The 24,974-nt window shown below is 36.7% G+C and overlaps 1 protein-coding gene across 1 annotated transcript; it reads right to left on the reverse strand.

Annotated features, from left to right (window-relative positions):
- Positions 1-20,332: 20,332 nt before the first annotated feature.
- LOC110276282 (replication protein A 70 kDa DNA-binding subunit A-like) lies at positions 20,333-22,025 on the reverse strand. The gene is made up of 7 exons (XM_052255612.1): positions 21,876-22,025; positions 21,416-21,668; positions 21,216-21,312; positions 20,959-21,080; positions 20,762-20,846; positions 20,520-20,652; positions 20,333-20,389 (listed from the first exon to the last, which is right to left on the reverse strand). The coding sequence occupies exons 1-7, from the start codon at positions 22,023-22,025 to the stop codon at positions 20,333-20,335; spliced, it is 897 nt and encodes a 298-aa protein (XP_052111572.1).
- Between the last annotated feature and the right edge of the window lie 2,949 nt (positions 22,026-24,974).

Here is a 24,974-nt window from a genome sequence, read left to right on the forward strand (position 1 = left end):
ATATATATATATATAAAAGGATATACATATACCAAACAAACCACATGTCTGTATATAATAACCATAGTTTATTCCATAACACAGAGAAACATACCCACACATAGAAATTTAAATATATGAAATAGAACAATAAGTTTCATAAACATCACAACTCCGGAAATGACTTGATATTACATACCAAAATAGATATGTTGACAACAGATTTTACCAATTTTTCAACTATTTAACACAACTAAGCAAAGTTCCGAAATTCTTTACAGAGTTGGAATTATATTATAGATATCTATATATATTCTAATGTAACAAATGATTAGCCACTACACTCATCCATCCTTTCAACAGCCTCGATAGTATTTTCATATTGTCCAAAAGCACTCCGAAGCTCTTCCCTAATAGTGAGAGGCTGATGATTCCCAAATAAATTCAAACCTTGTGAGGAAGAGATTCTTGCATTAAAATCATAGTTAACAGTCTACAAATAACACAGCAAAATATAAGAACAAAGAATGAAGAATCCACAAAAAAAAAATAAAAAGTAAAAAAATATGAGAAAGAAACCAGGTATAATGAAACTTTGAAGAATAATAAAACAAATATTAAACAAATAAAGTAAAAAAAATTTAAGCGATACATATGTAGGAATATATCTATCACAGTTCACATAGTTTAAAAAGAGACAAAGAATGAAAGTGAATTAGGTCAATAAATACCCAACAATTCCAGTTGAGAACAGAGATGGGTGAAGCCTGACCCACTGTAGGACTTGAGCTCGATGAACACTGAATGCTTGCATTGGAGTGAAACTGAGCTGGATTCTTAAATTCGAAAGGAAAATGAGGAACAAAAGGATCCAGATCAAATTTCTAAATTGAACAACAAAGGAATAACATCAGTAACCATTAACACATGACACATGGAAAAAACAGAACAATATAGCCAATTCAGGTTGACCTGATTAAAAAAAATAGAGTAACTCAACATTAGATTCACTTAAGAATCTTATCACCTGCTATTGATTATCATGGCTAGAGTCCTCCAAAAACTTCACAATTTCAACATCATCACATACTGCACGAACAACGTGAAGAGATGTGTTCAATTCATATCCAACAGGTCTAGGATCCACTATGAACACAATTTTCTTGTTCATCAACTGAGAAATTATCCCATTCGGAACAGTGTAATCATCAGTTGACTAAAGAAAAAAAAGAAACAGTACATTAGCAAAATTGACATACCTAAACCATAAATACTAAACCGAAAAGAAGGACAACTAAATTAAATTAAAACCAAAATGATTACTTGGGAGGATTTTCTTTCGTCTATCAAAAAGTCTGAACAACTCTTTTTGAGTACTTGCATCACCTCATCATCATCAAGTATGAAAATATTACTACCATTTGAATGGAAAATATTAATTTTGATCCGATACCTAAATAATGTAAAGGAAAAAAAATTAACGGTTAGAAACATGTGCAGAAGATGCAATAAAGCAAAAAGAAAACTAGTACCAACAACTCTAAGAGAAAAATTGATACCTTCTTATGGCATCAACACACTCAACTCTACACAGATAACAATAAAATACATTCCCAACATGAGAAACAGGTGCATTACACAAACAACAGTAGTACCACCACTTCTGATGTTTCAGCACATCAATAATCTCACCAGTCAAAAAACAAATCTGATCCTGTAGAGAAACAATAATTGGTATATTATGAAACATTTTTTTTTATCATACTACACATTTTGAAACACAGTTCAGATGATTGAAAACAGAAACATAAATACTAACATTTCTTGATGCATCTCTTTAATGTCAGCAAAGAATGTCAGCAAGCATCTCTTTAATGCTATGCAGTTGTATTGGAACACCAGATATGAGTTGGTTCTCATAACTACTAAGATGTCCATACCGAGAGAAATCTTCAAATATTGGGCTAAAGGCCGAATCAGAACTAACATCCTAATAATTTGGAAAGAAAACATGAATTATTAAACGCAACCAATTTTATAAAGTATGAGGCATAATCATGTTGGCATGTAAAGGAAACCATTCAAAACAAGAGCCAAAATAATTAGAAAATGGGGATCGACAAACTATATATAAAAATGATTCCTCCAATTCATCCATATCTAACATAAAGAAAGAGCACTAACCTTGACGCACTGATCAGCCTGAAGTTTGTTGAAAAATCGTTGCATTACTAATGACATTGATGACTTTAAATGTGCCACAATAACCCTGAGTGGTAATCCTCTTTGCTTGAACTTTGAAAATAATTTCTTTTCCAAGGAGTTTGTGAAAAAACTGTGGACAGTATCGGTGCTCAATTCTTTGTCATAGATATTGAAAAGTGATCACTAATTATTGGACAAAAATAAAGTATAAGAAATACTTATTCATAAAGTATACAGCAATAAAATATAAGTGGATAAACCATACATCGATTTCATCTTCTAACAACAAAAACACATCAGAACAGGTTCTCCCTAATAGCTTAGTGGCTGGGTTGTCCAACAAGACAAACATTCCAGAAGAAGTACCGTCTTCAACAAGTATCTTAATCCTGTAACTATAATAAAGAAAGTAAATATGAGATTAACCTATTGCTGAGTCCAAGAAGAGGCTGATACATGAAAAAAACTTATATTATTGAATCAGAACACATGAAAGCAAATTTGTAAATCATAACCTGGATTTACCTTATCATAAAATGATGAACCTCTCTGCTGCACAGCTGACAATGGAACACATTATCATCACCTACAATAGGATGACCGCAAACACAAGAAAAAAACCACCACTCCGGATCTTCAACAATCTCCTTAATTTTTCCAACCACAAAGAATTGTCCATCCTGTTAGAAAAAAAAATAAATTATGAGTTGAATTGGCAAGGGATGTCTACAATTTTCAAACATCAATTAACATGAGTACTTCTTAAATAGCACTAAAACATGTTAAAAAACTAATAGTGCGCACCTCATTGTTTGCCTTAAGATTATTAATAGTGCGTATTAGCTTCCAATCAAAGGATTTACCATCAATTACACATACTAAATCCCCAACCTCATTACTATGGAGTCTACTGAAATGGTTGCTCGCAATACCATATCTATTTAAAACGAAAAAAAATATTATGATAAAAGAATTTCAAGAAGAGAGATATAGAGTGACACAAAGAGAAAGAGAGAAACAGAAAGAGATAGAGAGAGAATGAGTGATAGAGAGGGAGGCACAAAGTTCGAGTTTAGAGAGGCAAAACTTAAACAGAACTGAATAAAACTAACTGATTCAGAAAATTCACATTTTCCTGCATATCAGGGTTGATCAAAACTCGGCATATATTGATGACATTTTGGAGACTGACTTTATCTACAAATCAGAAAAGACAATAAGAAGAAAATAATTCATAAAGAAAGTATTCATTGGTATAAAAAAATATTTAAACAAATCAAACTGAGACATGTGCAACATGGCCAACTCTTCACCTCCATTGACTTTGATCTTGAAAGATTACAGAATTACAACAGGTGGTCTCTGGTACCTTTTCAAACTATTCATGTCTATAAGAGCAGAATAATCACCAACAAAATTGCAGGAGATTTTCTTCCTGGGTAATTGTTCATACCCTGGGTCGAGCTGTCCAACCCGGGATGTTCTACAGACAAAGCGATCGACCTCTTTAGGTCAAGCGAACCGACTTCTTCGCAAAGAACTCGGTCTAAATCGACAGAAAAGCCCAAAAAAGGGCCCAACTCAAGGAATACGATCCCGATCCAAGGGCAGCCCAAGCCTATAGAGATAAGGGCGGTTCCATGGAAGATAAGCTGACCTCGACAAAAGATAAGATAAGATAAGATAACTAACTTATCTTATCTAAAGAAGGTCACATCTCACCATTATAAATACACTGGAGCACCTAGGTATAACTCATACTCTGATTCTACTCAATACTTGTTTAATACCCTTGCTAACTTAAGCATCGGAGTCCCTTGTAGGTACCCCCCACCCTTCGGTGACAAGGGATCAGCAGCATTCTCAGTTCCACAAAGTCGAACACACCAACTCCGGCTGCTACACACCTGCCGGACACGTCGGCTCCGACCAGCACAGAAGATCTCGTCCGAGATCGACCTACAGTTTAAGGTAAACCCTTGGAACATTGGCGCCGTTGCCGGGGAACCTGGAAGTCATCCCATCACCATGGCGGACGACCATGACAACAAACACGATTCAGGTTTGGAAGATAGAACGCCGCATAAGAACGCGGATGTTACACTTAAAGATACTCCGGAGCCCAACGGGGACAAAAATTCATCAAATCCAGGAGTGATAGAGGCGCTTCAAGATCGATTAAAGCAACTCGAGAAGGAAGCCCAACATCAACGTGAAAAAGAAGATGATCTGCATCGGGAGATAAGGCGACGCCGAGAATTAGAAGATAAACTTCTAAAACTCGAAGCCGATCTCAAAACTAAAGCTACTCGATCCACTCCAAAGGATAGCTCTCGCAAGGATCAAGATCCATTAACCAGGGAAATTATGAAGACCAAAATCCCAAAGGACTTCAAACTTCTGGATATGACTCTGTATGACGGCACTTCAGACCTCAACCATCATCTCAGCAATTTTAGAAGTAGAATATACCTCACTGACGCCTCGGATGCAGTTCGCTGCAAGGCCTTTCCAACAACTCTTACCAAGATAGCCATTAGATGGTTCAACAGCCTACCTCCAAAGTCCATCTCAAGCTTCGACGACCTGACCAAAAAGTTCCTGGCTAGATTTTCCATACAAAAAGATAAGGCTAAACACGCACCCAGCCTACTAGGAATCAAGCAAGGAGATCGGGAGAGTCTTCGTAACTACATGGAAAGATTCAACAAAACATGCATGGACATACAAAGTCTACCAACACAAGCTGCCATTATGGGCCTTATAAATGGCCTACGAGAAGGACCGTTTAGCCAATCTATATCAAAGAAGTACCCTGCATCCCTGGACGAAGTACAAGAACGGGCACAGAAGTACATCAACATGGAGGAGAATTCTCGACTTGGGGAAGCCTCGAGGTTCGGTTTTGCCTACCGAGATAAAGATAAAGAATCCAAGAAAAAGGAAGATCGCTCCGGGGAGAAAATAAAAAATATCATAACTACACCCCTTTTAGGGTATCCTTGGTAGATGTTTACAAAGAAGTCTGCCATACGGAAAAAATACCCCCAGCTCGGCCACTCAAAGGCAAAAGAGGAGGAGGAAATCGGAACGAATACTGTGAGTATCATCGAGTCCGAGGACATTCCACCAACGAATGCTTCGACTTGAAAAATGTCATAGAAAAATTAGTAAGAGAAGGAAAACTAGATCGATTTTTGGCCAACCGAGACAAAGAGCCAAGAAAAAGAAGAAGGGATGAAGATGTCGGACGGTCTGAGCGATCACCTCCCACATCGGAGAGACACGTCCACGTGATACATGGCAGATTTGCGGGAGGAGGAATCTCCAAATCATCTCGTAAGCGACACCTCAAAGAAGTATACCATGTCGAAAGAAAGAAGGAGGTGCCAGACATCCCAGCAATCACGTTTACCAAAGAAGACGCATCCGGAATCATCTCAGGACACGACGACTCCATGGTCATCACTATCATACTGGAAAACGCCAATCTCCACCGTACATTAATTGACCAAGGAAGCTTCGCCGACATCTTATTCAAAACTGCCTTCGACAAGCTTGGCTTAGAAGAAAAAGAGCTAAGAGCATACCCGAACAGCCTGTTCGGACTTGGGGATACCCTAGTACAACCACTGGGATACGTATCGCTACATACAACCTTCGGAAAGGGGAACCAATCCAGAAACTCAAGATAGACTACATCGTGGTCGACGTAAGCTCAGCCTACAATGCCTTAATAGGTCGGACAACGTTAAACCAACTCGGCGCAATAGTTTCAACTCCACATCTATGTATGAAATTCCCAACTGCAGAAGGGATAGCTACAATAAAAGCAGATCAAAAGATGGCGCGTCATTGTTATAACGAAAGTCTAAACCTCAGAGGCGAAAGAGGAGAGTTCCACACAATCGAACTTGGTGGAGTTCAGAGGCGAGAAGAACTCCGTCCACAGCCCAAAGGTGAAGTGGAGAAAGTTCAGATCGGAGACACCTCGGATAAGACAACTAATATTGGCACGATCCTGAAAGGAGGTGCAAAGGAATCACTCATACAGTTCCTACGAGATAATGTTGATCTCTTCGCATGGAAAGTTGCCGACATGCCAGGCATAGATCCCGAACTGATGAGCCACAAGTTGGCAGTCTATCCGAGATCCCGGCCAGTACAACAAAGACGAAGAAAACTCGGGTCAGAATGGTCTCAGGCTGTAGCAGAACAGGTGCAAGCACTACTAGAGGCAGGGTTCATAAGAGAAGTTAAGTACCCACTATGGCTAGCAAACGTCGTCTTGGTGAGAAAGTTAAATGGGAAGTGGCGAATGTGCACCGACTACACCGACCTCAACAAAACCTGCCCAAAAGACCCTTATCCACTCCCAAGCATCGACGCTCTAGTAGATGCCTCATCGGGATATAAGTATCTCTCGTTTTTGGATGCATACTCGGGGTACAACTAGATCCCAATATATCCACCGGATCAAGAAAAAACCTCATTTTTAACACCCAAAGCAAACTATTGTTACATCGTAATGCCTTTCGGCCTTAAGAACGTGGGAGCTACTTATCAGAGGCTAATGAATAAGGTCTTCTCAGATCACATTGGAAAAATCATGGAGGTCTACGTGGATGACATGTTGATAAAGAAACAAAGTGAAGAAACATTACTGTCCGACTTGGTTCAAGTATTCGACACCATACGGAAGCATGGCATGCGACTTAACCCGGCTAAATGCACCTTCGTCATGGAAGCAGGTAAGTTCTTGGGCTTTATGCTCACACAAAGAGGAATTGAGGCAAATCCAGATAAATGCCAGGCCATACTCAACATGAAGAGTCCAACCTGCGTCAAAGAGGTACAACAACTCAATGGGAGATTGGTGACCTTGTCCAGATTCCTAGCAGGGTCAGCGATAAGATCCCTCCCTTTCTACGCTACTTTAAGGAAAGGAAAGAACTTTGAGTGGACAACGGAATGTGAGAAAGCCTTCCGAGACTTCAAAGAATTCTTGGGACGGCCACCTATCCTATCTCGACCACGAGAAGGAGAACCACTCATATTGTACCTCGCAGTAGGAAGCCGGGAAATAGCCTCAGCACTAATTAGAGAAGACAAGGGTGGGAAACAACTCGTCTACTTCATTAGCAAAGCACTGCAGGGGTCAAAGCTGAACTACCAGTAAATAGAGAAGTTTGCCTACGCTCTCATACTCACATCCCGATGACTTTGCCCGTACTTCCAAGCGCATACCATTAAGGTTCGGACCAACCAGCCCATAAAGGGGATATTGCAGAAAACAGATCTAGCAGGAAGAATCCTACAGTGGGCAATCGAGTTGTCCGAGTTCGACCCCCAATACGAGGCACGAACAGCCATCAAATCACAATACCTAGCCGACTTTATTGCAGAATTCACAAACACCTCGGAGATCCCCATAGAGTGGAATATATACGTGGACGGCTCCTCGAATAAAACCAGAAGTGGTGCAGGTGTGATAATCGAAAGCAACCAAGGAACCCAACTTGAGCTTTCCCTCAAATTCAGATTCCCGGCCTCAAACAACCAGGCAGAATATGAAGCGTTATTAGCTGGTTTGAAGCTGGCTAGAGAAGTTGGAGCTCGGAAACTCAACATCTACAGCGATTCACAAGTCGTTACCTCACAAATAACAGGGAGCTGCCAAGCCAAAGATCCTACAATGAAAAAGTATTTGGATAAAACCAAGGAACAGCTCGGACAACTCGGGGAATATAGGATCTGCCATATACCGCGTGAGCAAAACACCCGAGCTGACGCACTCTCAAAACTAGCCAGCACCAAACCAGGGAGCAACAATAGAAGCCTCTTCCAGGAAATACTGCAGAACCCGTCAATATCGGGAGAAGAAAAAGTCCTAGCCATAACAGGTCGGGTTCAAGGATGGATGACCCCCATAATTAATTACCTCAAAATAGAAGCTCTCCCTACAGATGAAAAAGAGGCAAAGAGGTTAAAAAGGGAGGCACAGTACTACACTATCATAAACAACACCCTGTACAAAAGAGGGATCTCAATACCATTGTTAAAGTGCGTACCGACCTCCAAAACAAAGGAAGTCTTGGAGGAAGTACACAGTAGCATTTACAGCAATCATCTTGGAGCGCAAGCTCTCACTAAAAAGGTACTCCGGGCGGGATTCTATTGGCCAACTCTACGAAATGAAGCTATAGAATTTGTAAAGACATGTCCACCATGGCAGAAGCATGCCAACTTTCACATCGCCCGCCGAAAAAACTCATCAGTGTAACCTCACCATGGCCATTTGCAAAGTGGGGACTCGATCTTCTCGGACCCTTTCCACAGGGATCGGGACAAGTAAAATTCCTCATAGTAGGGGTATACTATTTCACAAAATGGATTAAGGCAGAACCCCTAGCCAACGCCATGCTCAAAGAAGCCGGAAATTCCTATATAGGAACATCGTTCCAAGGTTCGGGGTCCCATACTCCATCACCACAGACAATGGCACCCAATTCACAAATGCAGGCTTCAAAAAATTAGTGGCCGACTTGAATATAAAACACCAGTTCACCTCCGTCGAACATCCCCAAGCCAATGGACAAGCCGAAGCGGCCAACAAAGTCATATTGGCCGGGCTGAATCGGAGACTGCAAGAAGCAAAGAAGGCTTGGGCCGAGGAACTTCCACAAGTCCTATGGGTGTATCGAACAGCCCCCCATTCTACTACAAACGAATCACCATTTTGATTAGCATACGGAGTGGAGGCAATGATTCCAATAGAAGTCGAGGAAGGGTCTCCCCGAGTAGTCCACTACAATAAACAAACCAACTCTCAACTTCAAAGAGAAGAGCTCGACCTACTTCCGAAAATTCAAGAAAGAGCTCGGATCAGAAAAGAAGCACTAAAGTAGTGAATGGCTTCCAGGTATAATCAAAAGGTAGTGCCAAGAGGTTTTGCTGAGAATGATCTCATCTTAATCCGAAATGATATTGGAACAACTCGACCCAGAGAAGGAAAGCTGGCAGCCAACTGGAAAGGACCCTACCGAGTCACAGAAGTACTTGGGAAGGGCTACTACAGACAGTCCGAACTCGAGGGACGAGAACTCCCCAGATCATGGCACGCCTGTAACCTAAGAAGGTACTATAGCTAGGACAGGTAAAAGATCTCATCACAAGATGCACTCTTTTTCCTGAAAATGTTTTTTAATAAGGCGTCAAGATTGAGATTTAATCTGACTTAAGGGTAGGAAAACTCCCGCATGTATATATTTGCACTTTCTTTGTATAAAATATATTTCAGATATTCTACAAATTTCCAAGATGCATTAATCTGAAGCATTCATCATCCGATTATAAAGTAACAGATCGACAGAAAGTGAAGAACAGATTCACTGTACGATCTTGATAGGAATGATCGACCGACAAAGGTGAAAACGCGATTCACCTAAAGGACGATCAAACCGGGACAAAAACCACCATCTACAAATCGGCAAAGATGAACACAGAATAATGCAAGAAGTTATCGAAAGTGATCCCAAAAAGAACTTGACGAGGTCTTATGGATTGCTATATAATAACTTAAAAAGACTGGCCGACACTAAAAAGTTGGACCAAGTCAACCCAAGTTATCAGCAAATCCTTGGAAAGAGGTCTGGCCAACCCTATTAAAGAGGAATTGATATAACTTTGAAGAGATCGACCTAACGAAGTCGGTCTCCTACAAGACAAGATATAAAAGTAATCCCTGAAAGAGACCTGACAAAGGTCCAAGAAAGAGGATTACAAAAATAAATTAGAAGAGATCGACCTAACAAAGTCGGTCTCCTACAAGACAAGTTATAAAAGTAATCCCTGAAAGAGACCTGACAAAGGTCCAAGAAAGAGGATTATAAAAATAACTTAGAAGAGATCGACCTAACGTAGTCGGTCTCCTACAAGACAAGTTATAAAAGTAATCCCTGAAAGAGACCTGACAAAGGTCCAAGAAAGATGATTACAAAAATAACTTAGAAAAGATCGACCTAACGAAGTCGATCTCCTACAAGACAAGTTATAAAAGTAATCCCTGAAAGAGACCTGACAAAGGTCCAAGAAAGAGAATTACAAAAATAACTTAGAAGAGATCGACCTAATGAAGTCGGTCTCCTACAAGATAAGTTATAAAAGTAATCCCTGAAAGAGACCTGACAAAGGTCCAAGAAAGAGGATTACAAAAATAACTTAGAAGGGGACTAACATAAAGAAATCGGTTATGGGACGCTAAAAATACAAGCAAAAGCGAGAAAACCGAGAAACAAGTTGGACCCATATAGTCACGGCCTCAAAGGATCCAAGTTACAAACAATAAGTGCAAAAGCAATCCAAAGAGGTCAAGCAGCAAGATTCCAACACTCTCAGAAACCAGAAGAGATACCATGTTAAAGCGCAATAGAAGCATAGTATAATAAATCTTCAAGAGGCTACCAAAATCTACCTCAGAAAGCTACTTTTGTTTTTCAAAGTAAAAGTTGCCAGGCAGGCAACTAAAAAGCGTCAGCAGTTAAACAAAACAATAAAGTTCAAAAGCCCACAAACCGGGCTATTTACACAAATACTTAAAAAAAAGATCAGCAAAGATCGAGAGCCTTCCCGGTAGCATCAGTATGGGGAGAAGGAGGGCGAGTCTGAATAGGCACAACATCTACAGTTCCATCATCCCGGTTCAGAATCTGACAATCTGGATCAGACATAACTAGAGGAACCGAGGAGGTCGACACCTTGATAGAAGGCACTGGTGGAGGTTCAACATCATCATCGGGATCATCTGGGACAATCTTGCCATCCTTTACTACGTTATCAAGACTAACGAGAGTCAAATCGGCATCAGGAGCAATAATCCGGAACTGCTCCATCAGGTTCTCAGAGGCGGCAGTCACGCTACCCACAAGGTGACCCTAAAGCTCGGCATAATTAACCCGAGTAGTTTTCAAATCTTCCCGGAGATGCATCAACTCCCTATAAGCTGAGACATAGCTATCCTTGTGCTTCAGTGCCATGTCCTCAGCCAACTTTAAAGAAGCAGCCAAGGCAATAGAGCTGGCCTTTTCACCCTCCAGTTCCTTCTCTACCTTCGCCAACTTCACCTCCAACTCATCCTTCAGACCCTTGATCTGATCAAATTCTGATTTGGCCTCCTCCATAAAGGATTTTGTGGCATGAATCGGGATCCCCTGAACTATTCGGAAAATAGCCGCACCCAGATGTGCCATTTTCACACTACTTTTGGTGATAAAATCCAGATGCTGAAGAAGAGACACATCGTCCATGGAGAGCCCACCATAGGGGGCAATTTTCTGGTCAACAAACTCGACAACATCAAAATCCAGGGCATCCAGGTTAAAGGGCTCGGATGTTTTTTGCTTTTTTAAGGGAGGAGCACCAGAAGCAACGGCAGAAGTCTGTGGATGATCGACCTGACGAAACCGAGGAGTAGGAATTGCTTTCCTCGGCCCGGGAGAATTCGGCACAGGAGGCTTCACTGGGACCTGAGAAGATCCTTGTCCGGCCACCTTGGCCGAGATGTTCAGAGCAGCAGTTGCCTTCTTTGCCTTTTTAAAGGCCTTCATGGAGTTGTTGTTCTTTGATATCTCTGCAAATACAGAATCAGTCACAGTAAAGAAGTTACAATCACAATAAGAGGAAGAAAAAACAAGTACCCAAAACAGTCCGAACCAAGAACGGGTCATTCAAAAACCTTTTTGTATCAAGTTGGGGTGGTTCCCCCCATAGATCCTCAAGAACAACAACAAAGGCATCCTCAACATCATCAAGCATCTCCCAGGTATAGCGAGACACTCTCACATCCCTCTGCCACTCTAGAGGGAAAGAAGGCTCATCATTTTCATCAAGAAAAAAGGGGCGGGCCCCCTCGACAGCACGAACCCTAAAGAAGTAATTCTTGAAGTCCTTAAAGGACTCATCATACATAGCAAAAACCTTATGGCCCTGGGCGGACCTGAAAGAAACCCAGGAAGCTTTCTTTTTTGAAGAACCGCCAGGCTTGGCAGAAACAAACAAATAAAGGAAAAGAGTCTGAGAGGGTGTTACATCTAATTCTCGGCAGAGAAGCTGAAAATTTTTAATAAAATCCCAGGAATTTGGGTGAAGCTGGGATGGGGCAATATTACACGACCACAACAGGTCGGTCTCGAAAGCAGTAAAAGGAAAAGTAACGTTCAACTGACTGACGAAGTATTCACAGGCATAGAAGAAGGGACGCTCCCTCTCGATGGAAGTCGGAAAATAAACTCTCTCATCAGAATCAGGAGCAACAAGCTCATAATCCTCCTCACGAGCACTATTACCACAAATCCTATGGCGCTTCCTCGGCTCTATCCAAAATTCAGCATCCACAACAGAAACACACAACAAAACAAGGGAGTCCAGCCAATCGGACATCCCCTCAGGAACTCTGGAAGACATCTCTACAATGTTATTTCAAGAAGACATGAGGCCAACTAATCCTACAAGTAAGAAAAGAAGATGGGGTTACTAAAAACATCTCGGACAAAGGAGAAAACAAATCAATACGATACAGGTGAACACACAGAAAAGGAAAACCCCAAGACTCAAACCAAAGTCCTGGGGCATCCTTTGGAGGCAATAATAAAGCAAGGTTTCTAGGAAAAATCTACTTCTCGCATCCCAGCACCTCTCAAAACAAGAAAAGAAGGCTTCAAACAACAAGCATTTTAACATCAAAGCAAAACACAAAAAGTCATCAAAAACATCGCCTTACAGTCTAAACCAGCAAAAACCATCCTTAAAACATCAAACACGCCAAGCAGAGACCATTAAAGATGCAACCTTTTTCAGAATCAGACAAAAGCAACCTTCAAATAAAACGAGGAACAGATACGGACAGCGGTATCAGAATAAAAACAACAAAGAACATGCAAAGCCCTAAAAGCATCAAGCAAAAGCAAAAAGGATCATGCAGAAGATGGAGAAACTCTCAGAACACACATTTCAACAAATCTAGGGCACAATGGAAACAAAAAGATCCAAACTTTCTCTAAAAGGAGGATCAAAATCAAAACCTCATCACAAAAACAAAAACAAAGAGAAAGCACGAAATGGGACTAACCTGGAGACGAAAGAAGCTTCGAGAAAGAAAAATGGAGGCGCAGAAATGAAAGCTGCCTAGAAAATTGCCAAACGAAAGCCGCAACACAAGAAAGCAGAAGCGCAAAACAGAGAGCGAAGAGAGTGGAGAAAAGAAGTTACGAAAAGGGCAAAGGAGAGAAACCGTTTCTGGGTTTTCAAAATCAAAATAAAGAGCCTAAGGGAAACGGGGCAATTAATGTTAAAATTAATGAAGGCATTAAACCCTCGCATGTTCCCAAAACGCCGATACAAAAGCACGTGCTTTTAAAGGAAAAACGTTCTACATTCAAAAGCTTCTACAGAGGAATCGATAAAATGCTTGAGTTCGGCTTCACTAGAGAAGGACCGAAGTCCGTGACTCGACCTCAACAAAAAGACCGAGCTCAAGCAGGGGCACTGTTCATACCCTGGGTCGAGCTGTCCGACCCAGGATGTTCTACAGACAAAGCGACCGACCTCTTTAGGTCAAGCGGACCGACTTCTTCGCAAAGAACTCGGTCCAAATCGACAGGAAAGCCCAAAGAAGGGCCCAACTCAAGGAATACGATCCCGATCCAAGGGCAGCCCAAGCCTATAGAGATAAGGGCGGTTCCATGGAAGATAAGCTAACCTCGACAAAAGATAAGATAAGATAAGATAACTAACTTATCTTATCTAAAGAAGGTCACATCTCACCATTATAAATACACTGGAGCACCCAGGTATAAGTCATACTCTGATTTTACTCAATACCTGTTTAATACCCTTGCTAACTTAAGCATTGGAGTCCTTTGCAGGTACCCCCCACCCTTCGGTGATAAGAGATTAGTAGCATTCTCAGTTCCACAAAGTCGGACACACTAGCTCCGGCTGCTACACACCTGCCGGACACGTCGGCTCCGACTAGCACAGAAGATCTCATCCGAGATCGACCTACAGTTTCAGGTAAACCCTCGGAACAGTAATGATTATAAGAAAGGATGGACAAGAATAGAATAATTCAAGAGCAGTAAAAAAACAAGAAAAACAAACACAAGGTAATTTAAAAAAAGGATGAGAAATAGGAACATAATCGATACCCATCAGCAAAAACTTCAAGGGTCAGAACTTTCAATATCTTTCCATTACACTCAACATCCCTTCTCTTTTTCAATCCACAAAGGACCCCAACGAAATCTGTTTAGTAACATTATAGAAGACAATATTAAACCCTCAGATAGAATACCATGAGACATTTATTTGAATTTTTATTAATTTCAGTTTAAAACACCTCTATAATGGTTCATATTCCAAAAAGTGAAACTTACCTATTAAGTACTCATAATCAACGCACTTCTGAAGAATCTGGTCCATAGAAGTTACACTTAAACCAGGGTTAGGTATGACTGTACTTGCAGCAGCAACAACAGAGGTACTACACTTGAAAAGGGTGCGAAATCGATGTCTTGTAACCTTGACCAATCCACGATTGGGTATCACTTTGAAATCGAAAATAATGAACACTTCTCCTTCTTTTAACTGATCAATAAAATGTGCAATCAGATCATCCTCAACAGTTGCTTGGATTTTATGGTGCTGAAAAAAAATATAAAAAAAACTCCAGCCTTTATAAATATTATACCATCAGACATTAGATGCTAAAAATTATCACACATAGAATTTTAAAAAATAGAATTTAGTTAACTAAAACATGAGTTTTTGATAGAACATACGCGCGCGCACACACACCAAGACATACACACACATATTCACCTGCTTATCCATCAAGACCATATGTAAAAGTTTCTGCATATTTTCATTAACAATCGTAGCATCTTCCCAAATGGTCAAGATCTTAGCCTCAATACTCCATGCTTCCTTCCATGGAGAGATTTTTCCAAGAGCATCAATAGCAACACTCATCTTATCTTATAAATAGTAGAGATGAAAGAATGTAGATGAAAAAAACAGAAAGCAAAATGTTGGCAAGAGAAAACTGTGTTGGATCTAAGTCTTATCTCAATGGAAGGGAATGCAAGAGAAGAGAACCAAGTAAGGAACAAGTGACACCTTCTGAGAGATTAGCACAATACTCCATCACCTTATCACTACTTATAGTAGAGAAATGAGCAACCCTATAATGCAAAGCTTGTAGAATACATTTCTGTTGAAGTCCTTGCATAGATTGATTGATTGATTGATTGATATATGACTTTCAATGTGTCCATACTTAATTAAATTACATATACTCATACCTCTATATATAGCTATGTCATATCAACCTATCTATGAATCTATATACATCTATTTATCTATCTACTATCTATAAACTAACCATACATATTGATTCATGATATCTTTGACTATATAATTATACTGTTCCCCACCAATATGAGTGGTGAGATAGAACACATGCTCAAGATTCACTCAAATAAAAATAAAATAAAAGCTACAAACTTTTATCAACCATGGCCAACAGTTCAGTTGAAACTCCAAGAGAACTGAAAAAGAAAGAAAAAACTACACCCAAAAAAAAGATAAATTTCAAACCAACCCAAACTAATTCAAAATCAAAAAGTCACTTGTTTTGTGGTCGATAATTTTTTTTAACCTGAAACAGAATTGAACTTAAAAAACAATATCCCTTTTTCAAGTTGTTATCTTTTAAATATTGTAGAGCTCCCAATAACAAAAGGGTTTGGAGAAATTTCAATTGAATAAATGTTGACATCATAGTTTGATTCTTATCACCATAGATTTTAAGGACACCATTTTCCTGAGATCAAACACGAAAAAAACCCTACAAATGAAAAGAAGTATACTGTCCCAACAGCCCCTACATAAACGGTATACTCCCTTGCATGCTTCCCACTTGAATCCTTTCTCTCGTTCACTACCTGAACACACTCACAAAGAAAACAAATGACCCAAAACAGATGGTAAGAAAAATAAAAAAAAAACGATCACAAATGAACATAGTTTCTACACAAATAGCTCAGAATAAAAATTATTTAACTTAACTTTGTTTCAAATTTCCAGACCCCGTCTCCATTTTCAGTGGAACTCGGTTGCAATTTCAGATCCAAAACCACCTCCATTCTCAATTGATCTCTTATACATCTTCATCTACCAAGAGATTACAGTATAAAAATTAGGAAATTAGAATTCTATTTTAAACAAAAGGAAACAAATCACATAGAGCACGATAATCATAGGAATACCATTCCCACGGAAACTTTGGGACCGGAAATCTCGACCGAAGTGGGTAACCTTGATGCACAGTTTTCCGACGGAGAGAAAACTCGGATAATCCAATAAACGATCCAGAAACACGAACCGCATGGGGATAAAGAAAACGGGTTGAGGATACTGAGCGACCAATCGGGGTCAGAACAACTACAGAGAAGGAAAATGCAGGAACGCGAGAGTGGCAACAGCTAGCAAAACAAGAAAAGAGAAAGATAAGGCTGACGTATCGGTAAGGAAGGAGAAAATTATGAGGAAGATGACTATTGATGTTCCAACTCATTGAGAACCGAACAAAGAAATGAAACCAAAATAAACCAATACTAAACATTAGAAGATTATTATAATGCTGTTTTATTAATCTAATACTATTGTAATTAAAGCAAATAAAAAGAGCTACAATGAAAGCTCATTCTTAAACACTCCTTGTTAAGTATGGAGTGCTGTCCATTTTGTTAATTGGTTAAATCTGAACTATTTATTTATTATATCTTATTTGAATGGTATAGGTTTAAAAAGCTAACCTATTAATTAGATGGACCATTTTTTTATATTTTAAATTCTTTTATAAGTTCCAGATATTAGCTTGAACTCCAAAACAAAAATAAAATAATATAAAAATATTAAAATTAACATATCTATACAACAAAAGAAATTACTGGTCTTTAAAAATAAAATAAATAATATACGAAAGAAAAGTTGAAAATATACGTACTAAATTATGAAAAAAAGAGATATTAGAATCTTAATAAAAAATTAATATTAAATATATATTAGGTATATAATATAAAAATTTAAATAAATTTTATTTTTTCTAAAATAAAATTATAATGTTAAATGTAAATACAATAATAGAAGTTTTTATGTTATATAATAGAATATTTAAAATATATATTATTTTGTGTTATAGCTTTAGTGATTGATGAGACGGCTGATGTAAAAACACCTTACCATCACGACCACGCCACTGACACCGCTACCCTATGATAACGATATGACGTTCACCTCACTAAGCAAACTAATTAAAATTGTATATATATGTATATTAATTAGATTTATATAATATTATAAAAGAATATTTAAAATTTATTATTTTGTTTTAAAGATATATTATGAGTTTTTTATTAAAATAAGATTTTTTTCGTTCAAAAACCATGGAAAAAAATTACACCACAATTCAATAAACATTATATAAGATCTTTTAGGTGAACATGAAAAGAATACACCAATAAGTTTAAAGTTTAATTATTTTTTAATAAATTGACAAAAAAAATACAAAAAATTCTTTAAATATAAATGTATTTTAATTTTTCATGTTATTACGTACACGTTAAAGATAATTTAAAATAAAATTTAATAGACTTGTTGTAACTACAATATATTTTGTCTTTTGACTATGTTGTCAACAAAAAAATTCATTCATGAACACCAGAGTTCTTCTACAAAATCAATTTTGTATTTAGAGTTAACCGGATTCCATATTTATATTTCAATTTGAAATATTATAAATTTTTAAATGAAGACAAGATATATATTTTTTAATAACAATTAAATTTAACTTTAGCTTAAATACATTTAAAATTGTAAATGTAAAACATTTTATTAACCAACATCTATATCTTTTTGGCCGATTATAATTCTTTCTTCTTTTTATAACCACGGTAATAATTAATTAATTATTGAGCCAGTTCATTTGAAATTGATCAAATAAACGAAGATTTTCTTTTCTTGTAATTAAAAAGAACTTTCATTAAATACATAAATATCACAATTATATCCATATTAGAATTCAACAAACACTAAGTATCACAAATCAAACAACAACTTAACGTAGTATGTGAACACATTAAATTAAAAAGCATGCAGATCCTCCACAGCCTCATGATCGCTTCTACATTGCCTGAAATCATCTTTAACTTCAGGCATAGAATCAACTAGAACATGAATCTGAAGAAAATTTAAATCCTCTTAGTTATTGATATTTTTAAACACTAATAATTGAACAAATTATAAAAAATATACAACAAACCTTATGGTCATTCATCTCAGCAGCAGCTTCAAAAACATTAATAACAGAGGCATCATCCCAGATTTGTTGAACAATATACACAGATCGATTCATCTCATAACCCACAGGCCTAGCATTAACCATGAATACAACTTTTTTGTGCAAAAGACTTGAAATGAGTTTCAATGGAACAACTTTGCAATAAGATCCCTAAAAACAAAAAAAAAAAACAAACAAAATACTCAACAAATACGTCAATAATAATTTATGTTTTCTCTAGCAATTTCAAAAGCAACATAGTTACTATATCTATATCTCTATACTAATTAAAACAACAATTCGATGACAACCTGGCTCAACTCTGGGTGATTATCCAAAAAGCTCGAGCATCTTGTCTTTATTATTTGGACGACTTCACGATCTTTAAGAACAAATATATTGTTCCCATTTGAATGAGACACTACAACCTTCAAGAAGAACCTTCCAAATCATGAGAAAACAACAAAAATTTGAGTTAACATTGAAATAATAAATAGTTACGAAAACAGAATAAAATGAAAGAACAAAACACCTTCGGACAGCATCAATGCATTGAAGCTGACATAGATCACATGATAAAATATTTTTATTAGTTGACACAAGCGAACCACATAAACAAGTTGAGAACCACCACTTATGATTCTTTAAGACAGATGATATAGTTCCTAGAACAAAAACGAAACCACCCTACAGCAAAGAAGAAAGGATTACAGCATTTAAAATTTCAAATAATTTACAAAATTAATATTTACTAACTTTTAGAGCTATGATATAACAAGACTAACAAAAACAAATGATCTAAGAGATTTTATTGCAAATGAGGAAAAAAATACATTCTCAGCATCAGAATAACAGAGGTTCGGTGAAATAAGTTCAGTGATAATATCTTCAATAGTTTTTGATTGAATAGCATTATCACACACTACTTGAGTCTTGTGATCTTCGCCAGTTGTATACTGCAAGTAGCTATCATAGATTGGTGGAAAAATGGGACCATGAAGCATTGCCTGGGATAAGTTGGTTAGAATAAGTATGGAATCCATTGATTCAGAAAAAACAATTGCATGAACATGTTGTAACACAAGGTGAGGAATCATACATTGATATAATCATCGGCTGCAACTGGTTCCGGATTATGACTAAAGACATTTACAATTTTAAAGCAATTGGAGTATTCTGGATCAATTGCAGAATCAATTTCAACCTTGAAAACTTTATCCTCTCCAACAGCATGATCAAACATTTGTGGAGAATATGACCGACAAACCTTAGGAGTTTAATATAAAAGAATCAATAAACTTGAACACAAAATATAAATAATAAAGATTAAATGAGGTTCAGTATGAAAGAGTTCATACTGCAAGCACATTAGGATCAATAGGAAATTCTTCTTCTATCTTGAGAAATACTTCAGAACAGGTTCTTCCAAATAGTTTTGTTGCTGCATTATTAAGCAAAACAAACAAAACAGTACATCGAGTAGCCTGAATCTTTACCCGAATCCCATATCTAACACAATTAACAACCAAGAATCATACTAAAACCAGGAAATCTGCTTAACAACACATAGAGTGGCACATAACAAAGAAGTAACGAAAAATCCATAAGATTATTAATTAATCTATTCCAAAATAAAGTTACATATGAAGCTCACTTGACCATAACATGCTCAACACATGAACCACAAGCATCACAAAGGTAGAGATCCTCATGCTCAACAACGGCATAACCACACACACGTGTGTAGTACCACTAATCTGGTTCATCCATAACTTCCTTAATTGTCCCAATAACAAAGTAATGAGAATCCTGTAAAATTTTAAAAATAATGATATACTATACAATAATATTAACAAACAAGATTACAAAACCCAACACACATGTTTAAGGAATTCAAGTTTAAGCATTAAACGAAGAGTTTGCCAATCTAAAATAGTACCCCATTATCTGAATGAAGATCTTGAATATTACTGATCTCTTTGGGATTGAAATAATGACCATCAACTTTAGAAACTAAGTATCCAAGGTCATTGGTCACAAGTCTTGAGAATCCATAACTGGTTACACTAAATCTACACATAAGATACAATAACTAATCTTAATAACACAAAACATATACATGAACACCAACAAAATAAGCATGGCAGCTTCTAGGTTTTCAATATTTTTAACACAACTAACCTGCTTAGGAATTCAACAGACTCAGGAATGTCAGGATTAATGAATAACCTAGAGACATTTATCACATTCTGTAGGATTACCCCACCTGCATGCAAGAATCCTATTCTATTAGCCTCAAACCATATTTATATTAGAAGATCAAAAAATAGAAAGCTAAATGTTAGAGTAAAAATTTGCTGAATATGAGTGAAACTAACCTTCAATTGCTTTGATTTTAAAAGACTCGAGGACAACCAGGGGAGATCTTGCATATTTTTGTAACTTATCATATTCTAACAGATCACAAGCATCTCCAAACACATTGCATTGTACCCTTTTTCTGAACAGATACGTTTCAAAAGATCAAAAGGATCAAACTATATATTTATTCTTATAAACATAAAGACTGGAAGAAAAAAAATTAGAATTAATAAAAGATAACCACTGATATAGGAGACAGTGAGAGAGATATTACCCATCAGCAAAGACTTCTAGGACCACTGCTTTGACCAGCTTCCCATCTGATGCCACATTTCTTTCTTTTCGAACACCAGTAATAATCCCAACAAAGTCTAATAATTATATTAAAACATATACAAATTTGAATCAGGAACCACATATTTTAAAACATAATACTATGATAGTAAAAGGGAAGAGCAAGAAACTTGTACGAACCAATGAGGAAATTATGCTCCTTTGTGATTTGATCAATTTCATCTATTGATGCTAAACACAGACCCGAATGAGGTATCCTTGGAGATACCATAGAAACAACAGAGGTGTTGTATTGGAACAAAAGTCTGAACCGATGTTTTGTCACTCTGTTCAAACCGGTGTTCGGTACAACTGTAAAATGGGTCATCAAGTACACATCCCCTTCATTTAGAGACAAGGCAAATTTTGATATAAGCTGATCTCTAATGGTGGCCTAGATTTTGTGTAACTGCAGTTGAAAAAAATGCTTCATATTTTGAATTTATTAACTTATTTAGGTATCTAAACAGCATAACAACACTTGATTAAAAAAATAAAACAACAAAAACATATCAGTTTCCAATCTTCCCTTCTGCATATTAAAAAAAAAAAAGAAAACTTGCAACAACCTAAGGAAATGCTAACATAAAATAAAACTCACCTTCTCATCGATTAAGACCATATGCAACAGATTTTGAGAAGGATCCAAAGCAGGATTCTTGTGGTACCACAACTTCACAACTTTAACATGCACTTTCCATGATTCTCTCCATGGAGTAATTTTGTCCACCAGATCAACAGGGTTATTCATTCCCAAAATATGAAAGATAATAATACCAAAATTAGAAAATATACACAGAAGAACTCAGAACTAAGTTGAGAAGATAAACACATGAGTTGGAGTTATAAACTCATAAATTTAAGAAAAACTAAAGCTTACAATGTAAGCTTCACATATAGGACAGAGATAGACTAATAGGCATATATAGATTGATATGGCTACATACATCATTTAGGAAGATATCACAAGTTACCAAATACTCATGGGAAAAAAGCAAAAACAATATGGGAAGAGACCTGTTGCAAATTACCAAATACCTACCACATATAGTTGATTTGACAATTCACAATAAAATAAAAAGAGAATTTCATCAGTCAACTATACCAAACACTACAGATAACTTCAGTCCAACAGTAGAAAGAAAATTATATAATTTATAATGAGTAAACCCCCCCCCCAGAAGTAAATTATTTCACAGAAACATCAACAGCACAAACATAGGAGAGAACCATTGATTTACAAAAAAAGTAACAATCACCATCATTAAATCAGAAACCAAACAACTCAAAAATTAAATAATAGATCCAGAAAATAGCAACAATTAATACAAAAAAGAAATTGAAACTGGAGAAGGAATCAAGAAACAGATTAAACAGGGGGAGAATGGAACCATAGCCCACATATACCTCTTGAACCGCGGTGGCAACATCTGCTATCCAAAATCCAAAAATCGAGATAGAGAATGAGGTATGCTCCACAGAGAGAGACATAGCAACCCTGGGGAGAAGGAACAGACACAACGAAGAGAACAACACCCTCATAGTGGGATCGAATCGAACCGTAGAGATAGCCATAGCTTCTTTGCATGTGGTCAGAACCGAGGAGGGAAGCCGAAATCTAAGTCGAGGATGGGGGTGCGCCGATCATGCGACGGATGGAGATTGGGTTAGGGATAGAGGAGATGGGGTGAGGTAGAAACGCCTTTTAGGATCCCTAATCACCCGAAAGTGATGAACTTGATGAAAAGAAATTAGAATTTCCTGACTTTAATTAACTTTAGCGTTTAATTTAGATGATTATACTAATCAAACCAAAATAACTTCAACCAAGTGTTTTTTTGACTCGTAGAAAAAAAAAGAAAATCAATAATTTTATATATTTAAGTTTTTTATTTTACGAAAAATCAATGTATTAAAAAAATACGTTAAATTGAATTTTTAAAAAAATAAAAATCTGGTTCATCTATTAAAACAGATACATTTTAACTAAAAAAAATAAAACAAAATCAATTGAGATTTAGATAAATTCACAAGAATAAAATATAAAATAGTTACAATATATTTTATTTGGAAAAAACAATATCAAATTTAAAAAAAGTAAATAATTAAGTTTTTTAATAAAATTTCATATTTTCATAAAGATATAGGGTCTGTTTGTAAAACTTTAGAAGTAACTTTTTTTAACTATTAACTTATGAAAAGTAATAATATAATGTCTGATACAATTTTCAAAACCAAATTGCAACTTTCTAAGAAGCTATTTAGAAGCTTATAAAGAAATTTTAAAAAAATGACTTCTCTCATAATACATTTACTTTTCATCAGATTTATATAAAATAAGCACTTTTAGAGTTAAAAATCCAAACACAAAATAACCTATTTATAAGTTACCTTTAATAGAGTCATTTATTATTTAAGTTATTTTATCAAAAAGAGAAGTTCGTTACCCAAACTAGGCTATAGTCAATTAACTTTTTTATAGTCGCTAAAATAACTATATTTAAAAATTGACTTTTTTAAGCAAAAAATATCAAAGTAAAATATGAACCATCAATTCTATTCATTAAACAAGAAGGTATATCTTAAATGAGAACAACAATTATGTACTTATAGAATATGCCATATTTGTATAGAACATTAGATTATATTACATAGAGATCAAAGGTTAATATAAAAGAAGAATATTGATAGACTGTAATAGATACATAATATCTTAGTGCATAATTAAGTACTTTAAATAACAATACTATAACAATATCTAAAATCGTACAAAATTATTTTGAACCAAAACAAAATATTTAAAATATTAGACATTGATGAGCGGATAATTTATACGCTTTTTGGCATTGTTTTTAGGTATTTTTTAGTAGGATCTAGCTACTTTTAGGAATGTCTTCTTTAGTTTTTATGCTAAATTTACATTTCTGGACTTTACTATGAGTTTGTGTATTTTTCTGTGGTTTTAGGTAATTTCTGGCTGAAATTGAGGGACCTAAGCAAAACTCTGATAAAAGGCTGACAAAGGACTGCTGATGCTGTTGGATTCTGACCTCCCTGCACTCAAAATGGATTTTGTGGAGCTACAGAACTCCAAATGGTGCGCTCTTAATGGCGTTGGAAAGTAGATATCCAGAACTTTCCAGAAATATATAATAGTTTATACTTTATTCAATATTAGATGATGCAAACTGGCGCTCAACGCCAGTTCTACGCTGCATTCTGGAGTCAAACGCCAGAAACACGTCACAAACCAGAGTTGAACGCCAAAAATATGTTACAACTTGGCGTTCAACACCAATAGAAGCCTTAGCTCGTGTAAAGTTCAAGCTCAGCCCAAGCACACACCAAGTGGGCCCTGGAAGTGGATTTCTGCATCAATTACTTACTTCTGTAAACCCTAGTAGCTAGTCTAGTATAAATAGGACTTTTTACTATTATATTTTCATCCTGGATTGTATTTTTGATCCTGTGATCACATTTTGGGGGCTGGCCTCTCGGCCATGCCTAGACCTTCATCACTTATGTATTTTCAACGGTGGAATTTCTACACACCATAGATTAAGGGTGTGGAGCTCTGCTGTACCTCAAGTTTTAATGCAATTACTAATATTTTCTATTCAATTCGATTTATTCCTGTTCTAAGATACCATTCGTACTTCAACCTGATGGATGTGATGATCTGTGACACTCATCATCATCC

This window comes from Arachis duranensis, chromosome 10, assembly GCF_000817695.3.
Source record: "Arachis duranensis cultivar V14167 chromosome 10, aradu.V14167.gnm2.J7QH, whole genome shotgun sequence".
NCBI lineage: Eukaryota > Viridiplantae > Streptophyta > Magnoliopsida > Fabales > Fabaceae > Arachis > Arachis duranensis.

What these genes read in the sequence shown, in the direction of transcription:
- LOC110276282 (XM_052255612.1), bottom strand. Translation starts at nt 22,025, where the DNA reads ATGAATAACCCTGTTGATCTGGTGGACAAAATTACTCCATGGAGAGAA. An exon ending in TGGTCTTAATCGATGAGAAG is followed by an intron (nt 21,669 to 21,875) that starts GTGAGTTTTATT and finishes CACAAAATCTAG; the next exon opens with GCCACCATTAGAGATCAGCT. An exon ending in TAAAATCAAAGCAATTGAAG is followed by an intron (nt 20,847 to 20,958) that starts GTTAGTTTCACT and finishes TCTTGCATGCAG; the next exon opens with GTGGGGTAATCCTACAGAAT.